General features: G+C 32.8%; 1 protein-coding gene and 1 long non-coding RNA gene across 7 annotated transcripts in view; one reads left to right on the top strand and one right to left on the bottom strand.

The window, feature by feature from the left end:
* LOC127703040 (uncharacterized) overlaps positions 1 to 24,003 on the top strand; it is a 925,706-nt gene that overhangs the window by 74,832 nt on the left and 826,871 nt on the right. For all 6 annotated transcript variants that reach the window (XM_052207424.1, XM_052207422.1, XM_052207423.1 and 3 more), the window contains 7 exons: positions 1,002 to 1,031; positions 11,838 to 11,867; positions 17,299 to 17,328; positions 20,844 to 20,873; positions 21,200 to 21,229; positions 23,410 to 23,439; positions 23,761 to 23,790. In XM_052207424.1, the coding sequence (XP_052063384.1) occupies positions 1,002 to 1,031; positions 11,838 to 11,867; positions 17,299 to 17,328; positions 20,844 to 20,873; positions 21,200 to 21,229; positions 23,410 to 23,439; positions 23,761 to 23,790 (210 nt within the window). The remainder of the gene's footprint in view (positions 1 to 1,001; positions 1,032 to 11,837; positions 11,868 to 17,298; positions 17,329 to 20,843; positions 20,874 to 21,199; positions 21,230 to 23,409; positions 23,440 to 23,760; positions 23,791 to 24,003) is intronic.
* LOC127703059 (uncharacterized) overlaps positions 2,819 to 24,003 on the bottom strand; it is a 163,115-nt gene continuing 141,930 nt past the window's right edge. The window contains exon 2 of the long non-coding RNA XR_007982644.1: positions 2,819 to 2,854. This is a non-coding gene — a long non-coding RNA (uncharacterized LOC127703059). The remainder of the gene's footprint in view (positions 2,855 to 24,003) is intronic.

The following is a 24,003-nucleotide window of genomic DNA, read 5'->3' as shown; positions in this document are numbered from 1 at the left end:
ACACCAGCTAAGTGTCTCTGTATTAGACGATCGTTAACTGGGAAAAGTGATAAACGACCCTTACGAACTGCTCCCCCTTGTATCCGGCCTATAAGCCAATCTGCCTCGGCCTTTTGAAACACAAGAAAGGCTGTCGGTTTCTTACCAGATGAGGAGAGAGCAATACATTTCAACATTTCTAGAATGTGAAGAATTTCCCTTTAGCTATTTTAAGGTTATGTCTTGAAAAAAAATTGACTCATTTGAATTGTTTTACATACGTCATTTCGGGGCCTTTTATAGATTACTGTGCGGTATTGGTTTTGCTCATTGTTAAAGGCCGAACGGTGACCTATAGTTGATAACTTCTACATCATTTGGTCTCTGGTAGAGAGTTGTCTCATTGGCAATCATACCACATCTTTTTTTTTGTATTGATTTGTCCTATCCAACCAATCCATGAACTGCGTGTAATCACTAATCATTTGTAAACATGGTATCTCTTGTTGAAAAAAAAACATTTCTCTGCACAACCCCAACTGTGTGGTTAAAACAAGGTTTATATTTTTTTTTGTCCTTCCATACAATAGCAGCTAATACATATTTCTGCCTGAACTGTATGCCCACATGAATGTTAATTCCTTTGGTTTTTTTTCTCAAAATATCTTTTTGAACCTCTCTTTTTTCAATCTGCCTGTACCACATGCCCCAGTGCTGTAATTTCGAAAAACGTCTAAATAGTGTGGGAGAAGTGAAGGAATTGTCTTTGTAAATATGATAGCCTTTACAGCTTTACATAATTAACCTGGTATTGAAACTGAAAGTAGACGGTGCTTTTTTTCATTTTAAATGATGCCTTGAGGCATCACATGGCCGTTACCAGGTGATGCTCTCGGGCATCAAACGGCGGTTGTCAGGTGATGCCTTGAAGTATCTTAAAAGGGTTTGAATGCAAGTAAAGCAGTGAATATCAATTTTAATCGCCATACATTTTTTAATATCTGTCTGGGGGTATTTTTCAGTGAAGAAAATAAAGAAAAATATGTCAAAAGGTACGTAGTACTAGTTATACATTTTTTAATCATAAAAGAGGGGGAGGGGATAACTCTTATGAAGGAATGTTAAAGAAATTTAATTTTTTTACATGTAGTAAGTCCGGTGACACCATTTATTCTTTTTATTTTTAAAGCATATTATAAAACCTATCTTTAATATTTTATTTTAAAATCATATCTGACAGATTTCTTTATGTTCACAAAAAGTATTTTCTCATGAATTTTGCCAAACTTGTAGCTTAAAAATTAGCTCGTTACCCGTACTTTTGTTATTTGTGGAAAAAGCATAGTAAAAACTTTATTTTGGCAAAGTAGAAATACAATGCTATGTGAGGAAATATTTAGTTAATCATCTACCTTATATATAATTTTTTTTTCTCCAGTATTCAAATACCTTACACAAGGGTGGACCTGTGGATGGTTATGACCTTTGTTAGATATGTGACAAAATACAATAAGTGTTATAATTTATAGCAGATTTAATATGTTTTATGAAGGTGACGATAATCAGTAGATATCAACTTCAATAGTAATGACAAATTAATCCAAGGGAAATTTCAGAGTAAAACGATTAACCGGTGCACAATAGACCAGGACTACATATTGGGCTGGGTCCCTAAACTTAAGCTGAAAATATCCATAGTGCTTATTCTATTCTTTCATATCATGAAAGGTAAGGCTTCTACATTGAAATTGTATACACAGCGTAAAATAGAAGAACTCAATATAGATGAGCTTAGTTTTAAGGCTAATTCTGCAGTTTTTTAAATTGAAACCAAACGTGAACATAAAGAATTCATGAATTTAAATTTGAGCTATTGGCAAGACGATCATAAAACCTATCATCAGACCATTTCACATATGAGGCTCATTTAGCTTGATTGATTGTTGGTATATTGTCCATTTTAGAGGCAAATCAATCGAAAAGTTTAGTTAACTTCAGATATTGAAATCTCTTTTTCGTGACGATAAGACATACATGAAAGAAATGAAAAAAGGTAATTCGGTGCTTTTTTTGCTTTCGTGCTATTTCACAATATATTGTAAAATATAATGAATTAGCAGTCTCATTCAGTTGAAGTATGTCTTCCGAATCAAACCTATTCATACCAAATTTATCTCCCCCAATATCAAACAAAATCTGCTTAGGGCATATATTATGTTATGCAAAACAGTGATTTAAGGGGATCTTTATCATCGTAGTGTTCCATTCCTGACAATCCTGAAAGTGTTATGTAAGAGAATTTTAAACGATTGTCAAAACAGAATACCATACAGCAATTACATATTACTTTAACCAAAATTCCGCATTTTCGAGAAAAGTGATACAATGTAAAATGCATATTTTCGCTGCTTTTTACATACAGTCGATGCATAGTTTATATCCTATTAATACAAATAGTTACTTGCCTCTTGAATTACAAATATTACATATATATTTTTTTAATATTCAGATGCAGTTCAACGAGTTTTAATTGCATGCAAAATATCTTAATAATCCGAAATATCGCCCAATTACGTATACTTTCAAATCTTTATATTAATTCAAAATCAGAAAACAGTCCATATAAGATAATTTACATAAAATGTAGGAAAAAGCCAAAATACATCTATACTTATTGTTTAGAAAAGCCCTAAACTGATGGTTAGGTCTGTACAGATTGCGGTAATAATTTTTTTTTGAATTTTAACTCCTTTGTCAATCAAAGGATTTTTTGGCGGATGGAATATTTATTTGAAGTTGTCAGGGGCGGGTCCAGGTAAGGGCGTAATGGGCGTACCCCTTTAAAAAAAAAAAAAAAAAAAAAAAAAAAAAAAAACTATCGTTTTCTGCTTATATTGTATTGAATATGGCAATTTATCATATTCATTAATTAAACACATACTCTGATTTCTTTTTATACTGATTCCCCCATCCGATAGGTGACTTGGACAACTTTTTTAAACAACCAAAGCGGTAAGTAAATCTATACATGAAATGGTTGTTTTGTGTGACACTTCCCCAATTGGCCATTCTATATCTACCTGGGAGATACTCGCTATATATTTGATACCGGGTATGTTCCGACAAACGGGGTTGCATTTTCAGCTAAATTGTCTGAAATGGGGTTAGGTTTTTTTCGCCTTGCATTGGAAGGGGTCAGATTTGACTATCTAGAACGGGGTATTATAAATACAATGTTACACTATTGTTTCAGATAAGGGTGAATGTTTGGTACCATTAAAACGTTTAAACCCGCTGCAACTGTTTGCACCTGTCCTAAGTCAGGAATCTGATGTTCAGTAGTTGTCGTTTGTTGATGTGGTTCATAAGTGTTTCTCGTTTCTTGTATAGATTAGACCGTTGGTTTTCCCGTTTGAATGGTTTTACACTAGAAATTTTTGGGGCCTATATAGCTTGCTGTTCGGTGTGAGCCAAGGCTCCGTGTTGAAGACCGTACTTTGACCTATAATGGTTTACTTTTATAAATTGTGACTTGGATGGAGAGTTGTCTCATTGGCACTCATACCACATCTGTTTATATCTACTTAATTGAAAACAACGTTCAAACCTATGATTGCGTTGGATAAAAACCGCAATTTTTATACGTGTGCATGCAAAACAAATTTCTTGGTAAAGGGGTCTAAATACAGCACAAACAACATTTTCCAAAAGACCAAACGGTGAAAAGGTATATTTTAACAAAACGGGTATATCAAAAGTTCAGAAAAAGTTATCGTTAAAGATTTATTTTTCATTTTTCATGCCCATTTCACATAACCTTTTAACTGAATTTACAACTTCTTCCAAAGATTTGATATCCACATGTTAATCAATACATAATTTGAATGATCCGAAGGCAGACTATTTTCACCAATTTGTCTATCATGGAGTCTGTTATAATACTTCATAATTTGATGCTAAATTGTTGAAATCCAGGAGCTTCTGACCTTTCCCATGGACCCTATTCCAGGACAACCGGAATTACGCCTCCCGTTCATAAAATCCTGGCCTAGGACTATTGAAATGTAAAGTAACGCCCTAGAATTTGGAATTTCTCGTTATTTGTCTACTGCTGTTAAGATCCATCCAATCATTTTAATATACCATAGACAATTAATGGAGAGAATTTGGCATAAAATATATCAAACCCTGACACTTTAACTATAAAATGTACATGCTCCAAGTCAGGAACCGTTACATTAGTGCATTTCACAATTATTTTATGTTTTTTAGCCAAAAAAAGGTCCAAAAAAATTTTCGCCTCGCTCCGCAAAAGATTGTATTCTACGCCCCCTCTTTCAAATATCCTGGAAACGCCCCTGGTTGTTGCTATGCCGGGTTATTTATTTTTTGACTTTGTACACAATTATTACCTGTATTTTGTGGACCATATAAGTGATATTTAGTCTTTTTCATCCTGTATTGTGCAAGCTGTATTTTTTTCGGTTGTTACCTGTCCAGGCCAGCATATTTAATCATATAAATTATTTTTTTCTTCATATAAGCATATAGATATTTACTTCTGATAAAAACAAATGTCAAACTGACAACGTGTGATATTCATTTACAACACGCCTGCATCTGATCCCTACTTTCGACTGAATGAAATTGCTCTATAAACGTTCTAGCATATTCGCGCTGATATATCAGTTTTTTTGGGGGGGGGGGGGGGGGGGGGGGGGGGGGGGTTGTACGAATATTTATGCATTTTATAAAAAGATGTATATATATTTTGTTTTATGAGCTTTTTGGGGTCAACCTTCTCTGTAATTATACATTAACGAAAGAGAGGATAATAAGTTAAAATATAACGTAGTGCATTTTGTATGGTTATGTACAATCCAGAACGTACCTGTCATACAAAGTTATCTTATTCTAGGAGTCATTACAAAATATACGAGTACGTTGAAATTTACAATTTATTTAACTGTTTTAGTAGTAGTCAGAAAATGTCAATAGCCAAAGTGGCTAATCACTATTTTTTTGTTTAGCCACAACATTATGTGTCACCGTTTAGGATCACGAAGTGATCCGAACCTGCTAGGGGGGTTAAGGGGCATGCCCCCCCCCCCCCCGCCCAGAAAATTTTGGGAAATTAAATGTGAAATCCTGCGTTCTGAGGTTACATTTGTGTAACCGGAAGTGTATATAACTAAAAAAAAAATTCTCCAGGTCAGATGAAAAATTCTCCTTCCCTTCAATAAATGAAAATGCTGGATAAATTGCAACTGTAGTTATGTATAATTTAAAATTTTATCCAAGCTATGTTTTTTATGTTTGGTTAATAATAATGTATCCAGTGGATGTATCTGTTCCGGACCATATAAGTATTTGGGCCATACGCGTATGGTCATGACCGTATGTGTATATACTCATATGGTCCGGGTTACAAACACGATGAATGTTGAAACGTTCCTTTCACTGTAAATGGCATAACGTTTGACCCTTCGATGTGTCATGAATAAAAAGCTTCCAAATATGAAATTTTGACTTATTTAATCATATGGTAAAATTATATCCTTATTACATGATTAATAAAATAATGTCACTTTTACTCACAAGTTGAAATTATAGTAAACGAAATTTTTATATGATCATTATCGATTTTCCTCCGAAACACAATATGTCGGAAAACAACTTCAAGAAATATCTAAATAAACTGTTAACCAGTAAGTCGACGTTTTACCCATAGAAACTTCGTGCATTGAATCCTCATTTTTCTCGCTTTATTTTGGTGTTTAAATTTGATTTTACTAAATTAAAGTTTCTTAAGCATTTCAAATTATGTTTTGTTATTTAACGTGTCCCTGTGCCTATTCAAACGATCTTACAATAACAGTTGTCCATCTACTATCATGTAGAAAATAAGAAAGAGGGACAACTGAAAAAAAAAAACTAATCTTAATATCATCGGAGACAAAAGAAAAAAGTGCCTGTGATTTCACGTGCAAACGAAAACGTCGACAGGATACATGCGCGTTAAAGGTAAGATAACAGATGTATCAAGATTCAGACACGATGTGAAAGGTAAAGGATTTCAGAGAGTAGCGTGTGCTGATTTTGGTTCGGAAAACGGGTTTGTGTTCCTGCTAAGGAAGTTATGATTTATTTGAAAAATACCTATATGGTCAAAATACTCATATGGTCCGGCCCGTTAATAACAAAACAAGTATATACTCATATGGTGCGACCATACGCGTATGATCGGACCAAATGAGTATACCCATATGGTTATGACCATACGCGTATGGTCAAAAAACTCATATGGTCCGGAACATATCCATTTTTCCTGAAACGTTGAATGATACAAACTGGCACCAACAGTAGTCTCTAAAATTTGGAGTGAGGTTAGAGTGTTTGCTTCGCATTAAAAGCCTCACTGTAACTTTGAGATGAAGATCAGCAATATAAGCGCTGTTCCTTTGTTTTTTATTTTTCCTGTTCATGTACTGATTTTGCGTCATGAAGATGGGTTAGCATATCCGATTTCCTTTTGTATTGCATTTAGTGAGTTAGTGTTGTCTTCGTGCCATATATATCCGTTCTTTTTGTTTTCCATAATATAAAATTAACAAACACCAATTTGAAATTATGTAACACTTTATCAAACTACAGAATCAATAAGGTCAGATTCGTCGGCCATGTTAAAAACATAAAAAGTAAAAGAAAACTCGATATTGGAAACGGATTTTTGCGCCCGGAACCGTTAAATTTGAAAATATTTTTTTCCCGGATATGACTTAAAAGACCCGTTTTTTGTGTTTGGTTTTGCCAATTGCTTTTGTTAACATCTTGTCAGCTGAACGTTTGTTCGAATCAACGCTTCTGTCTTGAAATTTGACAAAGATTTTTTCCCGTTCATGTAAATTTTCGTTCGCTAATGTGGCGATTGCAACTGAATTTCTATTAGCCACATAATAAAATCATTTGCCCATGGCGAGTGTTGCGACCTTTACCGCTAACGCACCAATAATAAGTTAATACTCCCCACATATTATGTGGTTTTATAAATTCGAAACAATGCAATTGCATACAAAACACAAAAAATCTTATTTCAAATCTAGAAACATAAGAAAAATTGTGAATTTCAATCAAAGGGTACATATAACACACTGGCGTACAAAATTTTAATCCTCCCCGAGGGTATTAACTCTATTCGAGTCTTATAGAAGAAACGTGCGTCTGGCGTTTAAGGGCATACGATACATTTTGATCCCACGGTGAATTTTTGACGAAAGTTTGCATACAAGCTATTTAGTACCTAGTCAATTCAAATATGTAATACAAAATATACCTCCATGTGCTACTTTTAGAGATAAATGGGGTCGTGATTTTAGACACTTACCGGAAATTTCGGTTTCTTGGACATTTCTATCCTTTGGAAAGACATACTTAACTTTTTTGTTTCAAAAGATAAACGCAAGCGGATTTTTGTAAAAGCATCTGGAATATCTTCTCTACATAAATGTGCTTTGAATTTGTGTAACAATTCTTTGGAGATTATTCATTTTTATCACATTTTTATGATATTAGTCAAAGAACGGCATTTTTGCTGTTTATTTATCTAATTTAAAAAAATTTCATCGTGAAATGTTCATAAAAATTGGCACAAATACTCTTAATACATAATCAAGCCAGATGTCATTTTGAAAAAGAGGGGTCCATGAACTAGTTTTCAACTTAAATCAGTCTGATTGATAAAAATAAGTCGAAAATGCATCTTTTCCAAATATGTCACAGACTGACGTCGTGAAAAATAACATTTTACGTCAGCAACGTCATTACCTCCCCTGTAACCGTATCGTATGCCCTTAAAATTTTAACCCTGCTATCTATGATGTGTTTATATACTCCAATTTGTGAGTTGACTTAAATGGCTATATGTATATATTACGCGAATTCACCATGACATTTCCAGGTAGTTAACAGCTTCATGTATATTACCTGTATCTCGTAAGGTTACGTCACCAGACAGATCCGAAAATACGCACATTGTAATCAAAAGTTTGCCAGAAAAACAGTCATTGGTCCGCTTCTAATTACGTTGTAATAAAATTAGCGTACAAGACTTTAAATGATCATAATTGCCATCACGTCATTCCATAGAGGTAAAATACTTAACAACTCACTGGGAAAAGTTAATAAATGAGTTATAAATTCTAGAGGTTCTCTTGATATGTCGATAAACTTTGTCAATATTTGTTTGTGTTATAACGATTATATTTACATAGAGAGTAAAAAATCGAGTAGGAATGTTTTGTTTGAAATGACAATTTTAATACCAATTTTAGAATTTTTGTTAAGGTAGATTCATGGTATACCGCCATCTTGGATTGTACAATCGCAGTACACAATCGGTCTAGATCTTTGCCTAAATCTACAAATTTGGAGACAAATAGGCAATTTATAGGTTAGACTGTTTATTTGATGAAAGAAAACTTGGTGATTTATTGCATTATCCAAAATGTTTAAATAAATACCAAATAAATGTGTTTTTAGAATCATTTTTTCAACTTGGCCATTTAAGGGGAGATAACTCTTTTAGTAAAAAAATTATACTGGACTGATAGGGAAATTTTAATTTTTTACTTGTAGCAAGAAAACAAGTTCGGTGACACCATTTTTTCTATTTATTTTCTTAAAGCATATAATAAAACCTATCTTTTCATATTTTATTTCAAAATTCTATCTCATAGAGTTCTTTTTATGCACAAAAGTGTGTTTTTTCATGAACAATCTAAGCAAATTTGTGCAATTTCGTACGACCCGTAGCTTGAAAAATAGCACGGTGACCCATACTTTTTATTATATTTTTGGAAAAGGCATAGAAAAATCTTTATTTTGGCAAAGTATAAAAAAATTCTATCTGAGGAAATATATACCTATGATCTACCTTAATCATCTCAAACATATAAATATATAGTCAAAAATATGTTCAGCAAAAATGGTCCCCAATACACGATTTTTCAATAGATAAAAATTAAAAAAAAAAAAAAACAATCATTGCGCTGAAATAAATTCACAAATTTTAGTTTGTGATTTAAATACCGGTCTTCAAATTACCATGATAAACTATTAAATTATAAAGGACAATTTTTGACCAATTTTAGCGTTTGGAAAAAAGTTACAGGCAAATATTATAAACAATCATCCAACAAACTCACTAAATGCATTTCATTTGATCGAAACTATCATTTAAAAGTTTATTAGAGTAATTTCCCTTAAAAGACCTTTTTACTTATCAAAAATTGAAAACATTGTGACATGAATGATCTTTACTATACACCGGTCTTTCAACGTGAATGGTCGCCCCTCTTGGTTATATAACTCCTCAACCATTTATACATTACGCCCCCTTTAGGTAATATAACTCCTCAACCATTTATACATTATGCCCCTTTTGGTAAAATAAATAACTCCTCAACCATTCATACATTATGCCCCTTTAGGTAATATAACTCCTCAACCATTTATACATTATGCCCCTTTTGGTAAAATAAATAACTCCTCAACCATTTATACATTATGCCCCTTTTGGTAATATAACTCCTCAACCATTTATACATTATGCCCTTTTTGGTAATATAACTCCTCAACCATTTATACATTATGCCCTTTTTGGTAATATAACTCCTCAAGCATTTATACATTATTCCCCTTTTGGTAATATAACTCCTCAAGCATTTATTCATTATGCCCCTTTTGGTAATATAACTCCTCAACCATTAATACATTAGGCCCCTTTTGGTAAAATAAATAACTCCTCAACCATTTATACATTAGGCCCCTTTTGGTAAAATAAATAACTCCTCAACCATTCATACATTATGCCCCTTTTGGTAATATAACTCCTCAACCATTTATACATTAGGCCCCTTATGGTAATATAACTCCTCAACCATTTATACATTACTGGCTTTCAATTGTTTGGTTTTAAGCGTTCCTAATAAAATTAAATCTAAATTAGTTTTAAAATGAATTGAATTAAACCACATGTACAAAATGAGAAGAAAATCTGTAAACCTCTTGGTTTCAAGAGGTTTACAGATTTTCTTCTCATTTTGTACATGTGGTTTAATTCAATTCATTTTAAAACTAATTTAGTTTGTTGGCGTCCTCACTTATGCATTAAATTCCATTCTCTTATGGTTGCGGCCGACTATCTATTTCATGCATAAAGAGATATTTCTCCTATCACACTGCACGGAGTGTTATACGAAAAAGTGATACGAAAATCTGCGTTAATTTGATTGGGCTATCGAGCATCATGAGACGATATTACGACATTACCATTGGCTATTCGTTAGGTCATTGATCACTTTCAAACGTTAAGAGGATGTACATTTCGTCCATGGCAACGGACGTGTGTGATTTCTTCAATAACATACAAAACACTCACACTTTTCACCTAAAAATCTGAGTTTTGTCAAATTTTATTACATTCTGAAGCGTACAAAAAGTTTTTAAATGTCCGATGTTAAAGCTTGACACCGGAACAGGACATATGACGTCATACTTGTATGTGCAAAAGACTAGATCAACTTTTCGCGGAATTTTTAAATTAACACACCGAGAGAGTTGACCATAAGAGAAATAGATTTAACAACTTGTGGGAATGGGATATCGCAGATATCAACTCTCGTTATTTAATTATACCCCACGCAACGAGTTGCGGAGGGTATAATGTTTTTGACCCGTCCGTCCGTCTGTCCGTCCGTCAGTCCGTCAGTCCTATTTCTTGTCATCGCAACTCCTCTAAAACCACACAACAGAATTTCACGAAACCTTTTTAGATAATAAGGACATACTATGTAGTTGTGCATATCGACAGGAAATTATGATTCAATTTTTTTTCTAGGAGTTACGCTCCTTTGAACTTATTTACTTTAATGTACTACTGCAACCTTTTGTCATCGCAACTCCTCTCAAACCACACAACAGAATTTCATGAAACCTTTTCAGATAATAAGGACATACTATCTAGGTGTGCATATCGACAGGAAATTACGTTTCAATTTTTTTTCCAGGAGTTACGCCCCTTTGAACTTATTTGCCCAATATACTACTGCAACCTTTTGTCATCGCAACTCCTCTCAAACCACACAACAGAATTTCATGAAACCTTTTCAGATAAAATAAGGACATACTACGTAGATGTGCATATCGACAGGAAATTACGATTCAATTTTTTCCAGAAGTTACGCCTCTTTGAACTTATTTGCCCAATATACTACTGCAACCTTTTGTCATCGCAACTCCTCTCAAACCACACAACAGAATTTTATAAAAATGTGTAGATAATAAGGACATACTATGTAGATGTGCATATTGACAGGAAATTATAATTCATTTTTTTTTTCTGATACAATTTTTTTTTTTACACTTACTTTTCTCCAATGACAATGTGGGGACGTAGGGTATGTGAGCGCGCTCACTAAGGTTCTTTAATTTAAATATGAATACTAAACTCGCCGAAGGCTCCTTTATTATTATATTGAAATAAAATAACTCGAGTTGATATCAAGCGATATCCAATTCTAACTCGCTATGAAACATATAAATGTAAAAGAACGTATACAGTATTAACATACTGTAAAATTCGAAGTTCGAAAAAAAACCCCAAAAACTCAAATGAAAAAGCAATGGTTTCATAGTTAAAAGAAAAAGATTAAAAGATGGTGTAATTTCCAGCCTTCTAACAGTGGTTTCGGTCCTCTAGTTGGACAACAGAACTGCGATGTAACAAGTAGATTGTTGCACTATTATTAACTGACCAAATGTAAAAGAGTCATTCTTATACATGACGTTTAATATTTCAGAAAAGAAAATCAATAAAGAAATGCCAAAAGGTAAATATAATTGCATGTGTGCTATTGGTAGTTAATTTGTTTTTTTTACCGCATGTTACGATGATGTATGTCCTCCCTTTGACTTGAAACCTTCCAACGGGCTTGCGCTCCCCTTGCCGTAGAGACATCAGTCATACACAATAGCATACACAATTAAGGATGTAGTCAAGTGAAATTAAAAAAAAAGTCTTGAATTAAAAATTGATACTATGAATCAGAAGAGCATTATTTAAAAACAAAATAAGCTAATCATATTGATAGGTTACGGAACTCCTTTTCGAAATATTTGATTTTAAATTTTTTTTGGTAATGACCTTTTATGAGCTATTGTAGCTTTCTATGAGGAGAAAAGTGGGTGATATGGGGCGAAATATTTTACCCTGTATCGTAGGAAAAAACCAAAGGAGTCCGAATATCTGACAAAAAATCCTAAACCTAAAATGACTACATCTATCATTCTTGTTCCTCTGCTAAAAATTAAAAATTAAATGTAATGATCAGTTGGTTGCTTAAATTTTGCTTAGCTTTGAATCATCAAATCAGTAACTATATTTCTACTTCCATCTCGCATTTTGATTTTCTGAAAACCGAAAACGGCGAAAATCGTGAAGAGAGAAATGCACGTATGTCTATTTTATCAGTCTGACATATTTTGTAAATGAGAAGTGAATTGCAAAGTTAAGGCTCTGTAATTTTTAAGCCAAATTGCTACTACTTAAACAAAGCCGTTCACGGAACAATATGTTTTTATGGTTGTTGAAATAAAGATCGCGGAAAAAATATTTATCATCTTTAATTTGTGTAAAACATCACTGTAAAAACGGTTAATCCGATCGATGGACGGGGCTTAGAATCACAACTTACGGATGCAGAATAGTGTTGAATAATTCGCTATTCTCGTTTATTTAATTGAAAAATAGAAAATAATTATGATTGAAACTTAAATGTCACTTTCTATAATCAAAAACTTTGAAAGATTGAACGTTGAATGTTTTTTTTTCTGGTCATTAAAATTTGTATGTTCCCGCCCACTTTATGACTCACCCGAAGTCGTATAATAGAGATTTCCAATAAAATGATATTACTCGACATAACCAACCTATCTGACCGTATCTCGGCCTATTGCATCGAAGGATGACGGAGGGGAGTATAGACTGCATGCATTTGTGGCTCTTTGAATACAGGTACTTTGTTGGAAATGATGCTATTCAAAAATTAGCACAAACTACTATTTTGATTCTTTACATATTTTGTTGTTAAATTTGGGATGATTTCATTTACAACAACCTTTCAAGGGAATAATTAATTCAGTTACCGGTAATCAAATGCACCGATCATAACTTCGTCATTTCACTTGACCCATATATTTGTCTCTCAAACGATGAATTCTTAAAGCTACTAAATCAAAATTAAGTTTGAAAAAATAACAATAATTAAATCTGAAGCGAAATCATATTCTCATTTTTGATTTAAGAGTAATAAGATTGAAACAAGAGTTTCAAACACGCCGGAATGTAAAAGGTGTACACGACTTGCTTCTTCTTGTTTTTTTTAGCATACTTCTATAATTTATTTCAAGATACTTTTGTCACAGGTAAAAATTCAAATCACTGATGCATCTTTCTGATAGTACTTTGTCACCTTTCCGTAGAATTTTATCAGATGGAATTTATGAGGACGCATCTTCAAGAAAAAATATGATTACACTTTACTGAATCATTTAATTTTTTTTATATCTTGTCTCTAATTATAATGATGCATGGATTCTTGGAAGAGCCCGTACAAACGTATGCATAATTTAACGTCATAGCTCTTAAAAATTGTTTTTTTTCAAAATGTTTGGCGTTTAACTTATACAAATACGGATAAAAAACGGACATGTACGGAATATTTGATTGAAGTTTTGTTAAGTAGGATGATCATTTTAGTTTTATGACCAATTTATGATAGCAAGGGGATATTATATTTACTGGTCTGTGCATCCGTCCGTTCTGCCGTTCTGATAAAAATATAAAAAGTTTAAAATATTATATACTAAATTAGAGTTTGACCCGGATTAAGTGGTGCACTGAACATGGAAATATGATCATGTTAAAAGGCACGGTGTCTTAAGACCACACATTCTTGTTGCAAGTGTTTCGATTAATACACGTACATGTATATGTGTCTTCCATATTCATAACTGTCTCTTTGGTCGCACGCTCGCCTCGACAGTAACCCCTCAAAGGTGATCGGAGGAATGAAAATATGGTCACTATTCGTCTTGTTCCGAACGGCAGTTAAACCATTGCCAAAGTGGGGAGTCCGTTTAGTTGTGCGGAATGTACAAGTACACAGTCCCGCCTGGTCAAAGTGGGGACGTTAAATCCGATGCCTCTTGTAGAGAGAACGCCACGCTCTCTACACGTTAATTACGCATGAAATATTTGCCACTTAAACAACCAACTATCAATCAATCGACAGTACCGTAACTTGAATTTTATTTCTGGGGAGGCAAATGATTTGAATCTTAGCAGTGAAAGCCTCACCTTGGTTAAAAGACGCCAATGCCAATAGGGAGTGGACGGTTAATTGAAAATATGAATCGCAAAATAGGTGTAGGTAATCATAGGTCACACAATGGAAAAAAGATCCTGTCTCTGAAAAATCCAGATTTGTGGAATTTTATCATGAAATAGTATTTTTAGTGCGCAGTAAATCAATAAATGTCAATGAAATGCTGGTTAAAGGTTTAATTCTCAGTATTCTGTTAGACAAGTCCTGATCAAAACAAAAATAATTGACAGAATTATATGTATGACCTCTAAAATGCATTGTACAGATTTGGGGATATTAAGTTTAAGATCCACAATGTCTTTTAACTTTATACGTTTAGCTTTTGTCAAAATGTATGGATGATAATAACTAGGTGAACTATGAAGTCTTGCTTATATTAACCAAGGTAGAAGAGTACTACATAAAATGTAGGAATGCCAAGTCTCTGTTGAAAACCTTGTCCACCGAAAGTAACAAGTTCGTTGTCAAAACAAAAATCAAGCAACATATCAGCTTCACAGTTATGACCTCTTGTTTGAAACAGTTTTTTGCGAGGTATACTTTGTCTGTTATTTAAAAAAGATATTTGCATCTACCTTGTTCATTTTATGAAAGAAAGTTTTCAAGACGTTAATAATGAGGAACGATTGAGTAAAGAGTAAAGCAGTCAACGTTTTAAACCGTCGTAACTCAGTATACTTTATGCTATGACGTACATGGTATATAATTCTCTTTATCTCTCTTTTTTAATGGTAAAACAAATTGTTGAGGCGGTTGCCTCATTGCGTCAATGAAAGCTACATCACTGCTCGAGTGCGGGAAGCCTTTGGCTCGATCCTCGCCTGTTTCAAATCGAAAATTTGCTGCCTCTCTACCAAGCACGCAATATTTAGGAGTTAGAGCAAAGATTGGTAAGTCCGGGGTCAGAATCATGTGTCCAGGTAGGATGACATGTCTTCTGTGCTATAATACAAAGTCTGGTTCATATTCATCTTCCCGTCCTAATAATCATATGTAAAATACATATGCAACAAACACTTATATATATGGCCCTACATCCTATTAATTTACTTCAAGGGATATAAAAGAAATTGCATGGAAACGTCTTTTGTATTTGGACTCCGATAGCATTCCCGTTAAACAAATTTATACAGAACAATCGCTAATCGAACACACCTTAATTCTAAAAAACAACATATATAGGGATTGTTTTATTAAAACATTTTATAATAAATGAAAAATACTTTTGTTTAGAAGTTAAATGGAAGCGATAGTTTTATCCAAATTTTCAGCTGTCATAAAGAGACAGATTCTGACAAACTGGTTTCGATATTTCTGAAATTGTCAGAAAAATATCCTTCTTAATATTTTCCCCGCAACAAATATAATAATAATATAGATAAAATATAAAGAAAGACAGAAACAAGTAAATTGGGGCGCTCATCTGCAAAGTATATTGAAAAATAACTGTCATTATCAAAACCATGAAAGATAACTCAAATCGTACATATGATAGGTATGGGATACGTGTGTTTTTACGTGATCTTATGTCAGTGGAAATAAAGGCGGGAATCTGGAAAACCACGTGATAAATAAAAATGCAAGATTTCTATCATTTTTGTCATGATAGAATTATTTTATATGGACGAAAATTTCAGTGTGGTTTAAAAATCTTGAAATACTTTGTTTAAACTTGAGCGATGTATTAATCAAATTCAATGGTTGGCAATAACCAGCCCCATTAGGTCCGTACGTCGAGTTACGTACGTATGTCATTTTATTGGAAATCTCTAGTATGGGATTCCCCAAGCACATGTTTACATTTTGCAAGTTGCTTTATTTTTTGTCCATAATGGGTCAGAAAAGAATTGAATGGACTCGACTGCATATCTCCGTGTTGTTCAGTAAATTTCTGATATTTCGAATTTAAAAATAACCTTGCTTTTGTTGCAATTTTCTACGATCCCAAAGCGGGAGTGAGCACTTGGGTTTTTAACATAAAGTTTTTCTTACGGAAAATCAATTTTTACGCAAACTGTATCGTATAAATTGAATATTAGGTATTTTATAACCAGTTGGTATTAATAACCAACTATAAATATCGTTAACGTGACAATGTCAGTGTTTTGAAACTTGGTTGTCATCAGAAACTTCGAAAAAATGGCGACGGCTATTTAAAAAAAAATTAGCACGTTTAAAGTATTAATGCATTGCGAAAACAAATATTTCATCAATGAAATTCGAGTCATTTATTCCCAGAAATATCCTTTTTATATTGAAAACAAATTTTATTAAGTCTGATACAGACTTTTCGTAGACGACGCGTTTCAACTGAGTTACTACACAGAGGCATCAAAAGGCGTCATTATGGAGTAAAGGGGGTGGCGTCAAAAGGCGTCATTATGGAGGAAAGGGTTAACAGGCAAAAAACAACGAAGGCATGAAACATGCACGTGAACATAAATGAAATAGACTCTAAGAGGGATACTTAAAAAAAAGAAAGGATGATTCTCTGAGAGAATAAAGATTTAAATATTTAATTTGGTAACAATAATATTTATTTTTTTTTTATTGATACCTGATACAGATAAACGCAAAGTGCGTCAACAGGACGAAGGCGTGCACTGACTTAAACTGGTTCTAGAAAACTAGGACAATCCGACATGTTGGATAGAGACACAAATATTGAATGCAATCGGCCATCTACAAAACCCTCAAATCTTTGTGAAAGTGATAGATCGTTTTGTGACGTGTGACACTTTCCTTATAAGAGATGCCAATTTTACACAATTCCTGAGCGTGCGTATTTATTTATCCCAACGGAACCCCCTCACTGCAACCTGACCAAGGAGATAATTAGTCCGACTCTACTTTTTTATTACGTTTTATATTTCAGTGACGAATATTTCGAAAGTTATGCCAAAAGGTAATATAATTGTCGGTGTTGGCAATATGGATACTTTATAATTGATATAGTGCCTTCCATAAAAGTGAGGAGTGTTTTTCAATTGTTTTGTTCTTAGTTCTTAGTTAGTTCTTTGTTTTTTGCAAAATGGAGGTCGAAATACATAGAAGAAATAAAACAACAGAGATATATCATATCGTAGTAAATTCCCAAACTGCAAAGTGGAGATCAAAATTGACATTTCTGTTGTCTTTGGTCGCTAGGAAATTATATACAATCGTTCTTAAAGTAAGTCTACATGTATCTGTACACTTTTAAGTGGAAAGGTTGGTTTTCTTGAAATTTTTTGCTTGATCAATTCAAAATGGCTGTCTTTCGAACTTTTCTGATAGGACCTGCGTCCACTTTAAAAGTTATGACTTCTCATATGGGATATTTTAAGTTATTCTTTAAGAATTTTCTTAATTAGCACATTCTCAAATTCATTAAATTTCGTCCCTATAAAGATATATGAAAAAACTAGTGATTGCTACAGGAGCGTACATACTACTAACAGTCCAAAGATCCAGTAGTAGTCAAACAGAATTGCGAGGCAACAAATCGATTTCTTGCAGTCTGACTGTTAATGATGACTTTACCCAAAATCCATTGGATGTTGAGAGTGTACTGATTGATATTTTAGTCTTAGATACATGATTTTCTTATTAGGTTTTATTGGCTTTGAACTAGCTATGAGTAATTGCTAGTACTCTCAGATCTGAACTTTTTGTCTTTTGTGTTTTTTTGTTTGTTTAGACTTAATTTTTATACGCCCGTTTACGGGACGTATTATGGTATACCGTTTTCCGTCCGTCCGTCCGTCGTCAACATGTCGGACAATAACTCAAAAACTCTGTAACCAATTTGCATGAAACTTTGGTGAATTGTTTATATCTATTGACGTGAGCTCCCTTTCGATTTTTTATAAATTTTAGATATTACGTTTCCGAGTTATGGGGTTTTATTCATTAAAAAAGGGGGATTTTCCTGTTTTTGGACAATAACTGAAAAATACTTTCACCAATTTGCAAGAAACTTTGGTGAATCGTTTTTATCTATTGATGTGAGCTCTGTTTCGATTTTTATGAATTTTCGATTTTACGTTTCCGAGTTATGGGGTTTTATTCTTTAAAAAAGGGTGATTTTCCAGTTTTCGGACTATACCTTACAAATACTTTGAGCAATTTTCATGAAATTTGGGTGAATTGTTTATATCTATTGACGTAACCTCCCTCTTGATTTTTATAAATTTTAGAATTAACGTTTCCGAGTTATGGGATTTTATTCATAAAAAAGGGTTGATTTTTTAGTTTTTAAACAATAACTCAAAAGTGCTTTGAGCAGTTTTCATGAAACTTTGGTGACTGGTTTATATCTATTAAAATAACCTCCCTTTAGTTGTTTTTATAAATTTCTGATATGGCATTGAGGAGTTATGGAACTTTATTCTTTGAAAAAGCGACGGGCGTTTCATGTGCCCATAGCGCAGCTCTTTATTGTGCTTTTTATGGATTTGATGAGTTAAGCCCTTTTCAACTGATTTTTAGAGTTTGTTCTTATGAGGTACTTTTACACCACTGTCCCTGGTTTAGGGGGGGATAAGGCGCACGGAAACATGTTGAATCTCATCGCATTCTATAGCTTATTAATGAATTTGACTCTTATTTGAAAGTACAATAACAAAAAAAAAAAAACCTTCTCTCGCTTTGTAAACAAAGTCATGATCTTATTTCGATAAAATATTGGGTGCATATGGGTGACGTCACAATTGAAATAAGAATGTCTGCTGTATTTTGAACGACGTCGTAGATCAAAATGGACATTTTTGTCTGTTGTCTTTGGTTGATAGGAAATAATATGAAATTGTTCTAAAAGTTACATGTATCTGTAAACATTTTAGTAAAACAGTTGGTTTTCTTCAACGTTTTGGCTTGATCAAATCAAAATGGCTGTATTTCGAACGTGTCTTCTAGGTCTGCGTCAAAGTATAAAAATTCTCATATTTTATCTTAACATTCTGTTGCCTAATTATCTATCTATTACACAAAATTGATTTTTTCATAATTAATCTTTTCAAATTCTGACAATTTTGCACAAACCGTAGCTTGAAAAAAAAGCTGCGCGACCCATACTTTGTAGTATATTTTTGAAACAAGCATCGTATTATGAAAAAAAAATCTTTTGATTTTAATTTTGACAATCTATCTTCCTTAAATGAGGATGTTAACTGTATTTGGTAGTTTCATTGAACTTTTATATTTTCTAATGAGTAATTGATATCTGTGTAGATAATGCTTCAAATTGCAGACGTACTAGTTTCGAAGCTAGTGATTGCCGATAGGCGTAAAGTCTACCAAAATTGGTGTCGGTCCTGAAGTTGTGAAATAACGAGTTGATTTGAAATATCATCTAATACAGACCATGTTTAAATGTTTTTCATTTCTGTTACAAAAGTCAAGAAAGTTTTGCCAAAAGGTAGTTGAAATTTGCTTTGTGTACCTGTCCCAAGTTAGGAGCCTGTGATTTAGGAGTTGTCGTTTGTTGCCGTTTATCATATTTATTTTTCATTTATTGTTTTATACGTCTGTTTGTTCTTGTGTTGTTCTGTTGCACATATGTCCCAGGTTTAAGAGGAGGGTTGGGAGCCTGCTAACATGTTTTACCCCGCCAAAATATGTATGTGTCTGTCCCAAGTATGGAGCCTGTAAATCAGTGATTGTCGTTTGCTTCTGTATATTGTATTTTTTTCCCCGTTCATTGTTTTGTATATAAATCCGGCCGTTTGTTTTCTTTTTCGAATGGTAAACATTTGTCACTTTTAGTTGCTAACTACTATGTCATCTATTTTGGAAAAGTGCCTAATTTGCAATCATACCGCATCTCCTTATTCTTATATAATAAACTGAACATATACAAAATCCATCTTATGTGTGACGTGTTACATTTCAGTAAAGAGAGTCAATAAAGTTATGCCAATAGGTAATTATGATAATTGTCATGTTGTTATTGCTAGTACAACTCCCTATTGTTTGTTAAATATAGATGTTTTACCCCGTCACATTCTATGTGGGCCTGTCCCACACTCAGTGGTTGTCGATGTTTGCTGTCTGTCAAATTTGTTTTTTTTTGATTATTTTTTTGTCCTAATTCCGTCCTTTTCTTTTTCCTTTTGATATTTTCTCATTTTGTCATGATTGGGCCTTTGATAGATAACTTAACGGTATCGGTTTTACTCATTTTTGAAGGCCTTACGGTAACCTATAGTTTCTTTTGTAATTGCTAAAATAGAAATACAGATGTATAATATGGTGTAACATATAAAAAATAACAATAATCTGATTTCTAAGTTTGTGTAGGCCTGGATATCGATATAAAATTTTGAACAGTGACATCGATCCTGAAGTTACAATTCTATTTTGCTATATAAAGTGTTGGTTAAATGATATTACATACACTTATCATTAATTTTATCTTTTTTATTTCGTGTTAACTTTTAGTGAAGAAAATTAAGAAAGTAATGCCAAAAGGTAAATATAATTCATGTCCATTCATTATCTGCACTCTATATTTTATTGTTATAACTGTATGTATGCCATTCAAATACAACTATTTAATGAGGATGATAACTGCATGTGTACGCTTCATTGATCTATTTTTCAATTAAACTGAATTTGAGATAGCTTGTAGATGATGCTAGATATTAAAAACGTACTAGTTTCCATTACCGTAGGCATTCAAGCCTATTAAAAATATATCGGTCCTAAAGTTGTGAAATAATGAGTTAATTTGAAATAATATCCTACACAGACCATGTTTAAAAATTCAATTTTATGGGCTATATGCTATATTTCAGTAACGAAAATTACCAAAATTATGCCAAAAGGTAAATATAATTGTCAGTGTTGACTAACTGGATACTATGTGTGTTGATATAATGCCTTCCATAAAAATGAGGAGTGTTTTTTATTTGTTTTTGTTACTTAGTGCTTAGTTAGTTCTTTGGTTTTTTTTTTGCAAAGTGGAGGTCGAAATACACAGAAGAAATGGTACAACATAGTTATATCACATTGTAGTAAATTCTCAAAACTGCAAAGTGGTGTTCACACAAAATTAGATTTACAATTATAATAATAATGTTATTAAAATCATATTCATAAAAGAAAAACAAAATTGAAAACGTGTAGCTTATTAATGAATTTGACTCTAATTTGAGAGTACAATAACCACCCAAAAAAAAACCTTCTCTCGCTTTGTAGACATAGTCATGATCTTATTTCGATGAAACATGAGGTGCATATGGGTGACGTCACAATTGAAATAAGAATTTCTGTTGTATTTTGAATAACGTCGTAGATCAAAATAGACATTTCTGTTGTCTTTGGTTGCTAGAAAATATTATATGAAATTGTTTTAAAAGTAAGTTAATATGTATCTGTAAACTTTTTAGTGAAACGGTTGTTTTTTTTAAACATTTTTGCTTGATCAAATTAACATGGCTGTATTTCGAACGTGTCTTCTAGGCCTGCGTCGAAGTATAAAAATTCGTGACTATAATTCCTCTCATATTTTATCTTAAAATTCTATTGCTTAGTTATCTTTCTATCACACAAAATTGATTTCTCCATGATTAATCTATTCAAAATCTGACAATTTTGCACAACCTGTAGCTTGAAAAAAAGCTACGCAAACCCATACTTTGTAGTACAGTTTTGAAAAAAGCATTGCATAACTTACATTTTTGCAAATTATGAAAAAAATCTATTGATTTTAATTTTGACAATCTATCTACCCTAAATGAGGATGTTAACTGTATTTTGTAGTTTAATAGAACTTTTTTTAATTTTTGATGAGTTCTTGATATCTGTGTAGAGAATGCTTCAAATTGCAGACGTACTAGTTTCGAAGCTAGTGAAAGCCGATAGGCTTAAAGTCTACCAAAAATGGTGTCGTTCCTGAAGTTGGTTATAACGAGTTGTTTTGAAATATTATTCGATACAGAGAATCTTTAAAAGTTTTTCATTTCAGTTACAAAAGTAAAGAAAGTTATTCCAAAAGGTCGTTGAAATTTGCTTTATGTACCTGTCCCAAGTTAGGAGCCTGTGATTTAGGAGTTGTCGTTTGTTGCCGTTTATCATATTTATTTTTCATTTATTGTTTTATACGTCTGTTTGTTCTTGTGTTGTTCTGTTGCACATCTGTCCCAGGTTTAAGAGGAGGGTTGGGAGCCCGCTAACATGTTTAACCCCGCCAAAATATGTATGTGTCTGTCCCAAGTATGGAGCCCGTAAATCAGTGATTGTCGTTTGCTTCTGTATTTTGTATTTTTCCCCCCTTTTCATTGTTTTGTATATAAATCCGGCCGTTTGTTTTCTTTTTTGAATGGTAAACATTTGTCACTTTTAGTTGCTAACTACTATGTCATCTATTTTGGAAAAGTGCCTAATTTACAATCATACCGCATCTCCTTATTCTCATATAATTAACTGACCATATACAAAATCCATCTTATGTGTGACGTGTTACATTTCAGTAAAGAGAGTCAATAAAGTTATGCCAATAGGTAATTATGATAATTGTCATGTTGTTATTGCTAGTACAACTCCCTATTGTTTGTTAAATATAGATGTTTTATCCCGTCACATTCTATGTGGGCCTGTCCCACACTCAGTGGTTGTCGATGTTTGCTGTCTATCAAATTTGTTTTTGGATTATTTTTTTGTCCTAATTCCGTCCTTTTCTTTTTCCTTTTGATATTTTCTCATTTTGTCATGATTGGGCCTTTGATAGATAACTTAACGGTATCGGTTTAACTCATTTTTGAAGGCCTTACGGTAACCTATAGTTTCTTTTGTTATTTCTGAAATATATAATATGGTGTAACATATAAAAAATGACAATAATCTGATTTCTAAATTTGTATAGGCCGGGACATCGATATAAAATTTTGAACAGTGACATCGATCCTGAAGTTACAATTCTATTTTGCTATATAACGTGTTGGTTTAATGATATTACATACACTTATCATTAATTTTATCTTATTTATTTCGTGTTATCTTTCAGTGAAGAAAATTAAGAAAGTAATGCCAAAAGGTAAATATAATTCATGTCCATTCATTATCTGCACTCTATATTTTATTGTTATAACTGCATGTATGCCATTCAAATACAAATATTTAATGAGGATGATAACTGCATGTGTACGCTTCATTGATCTATTTTTCAATTAAACTGAATTTGAGATAGCTTGTAGAGGATATATTAAAAACGTACTAGTTTCCATTACCGTAGGCATTCAAGCCTATTAAAAATATATCGGTCCTAAAGTTGTGAAATAATGAGTTAATTTGAAATAATATCCTACACAGACCATGTTTAAAAATTCAATTTTATGGGCTATATGCTATATTTCAGTAACGAAAATTACCAAAATTATGCCAAAAGGTAAATATAATTGTCGGTGTTGACTAACTGGATACTATGTGTGTTGATATAATGCCTTCCATAAAAATGAGGAGTGTTTTTTATTTGTTTTTGTTACTTAGTGCTTAGTTAGTTCTTTGGTTTTTTTTTTGCAAAGTGGAGGTCGAAATACACAGAAGAAATGGTACAACATAGTTATATCACATTGTAGTAAATTCTCAAAACTGCAAAGTG

This window comes from Mytilus californianus, unplaced genomic scaffold (genome assembly GCF_021869535.1).
Source record: "Mytilus californianus isolate M0D057914Y unplaced genomic scaffold, xbMytCali1.0.p SCAF_5, whole genome shotgun sequence".
Lineage (NCBI taxonomy): Eukaryota > Metazoa > Mollusca > Bivalvia > Mytilida > Mytilidae > Mytilus > Mytilus californianus.
Note: the sequence above shows the minus strand (reverse complement) of the source record. Positions and strands in the feature narration are given on the sequence as shown.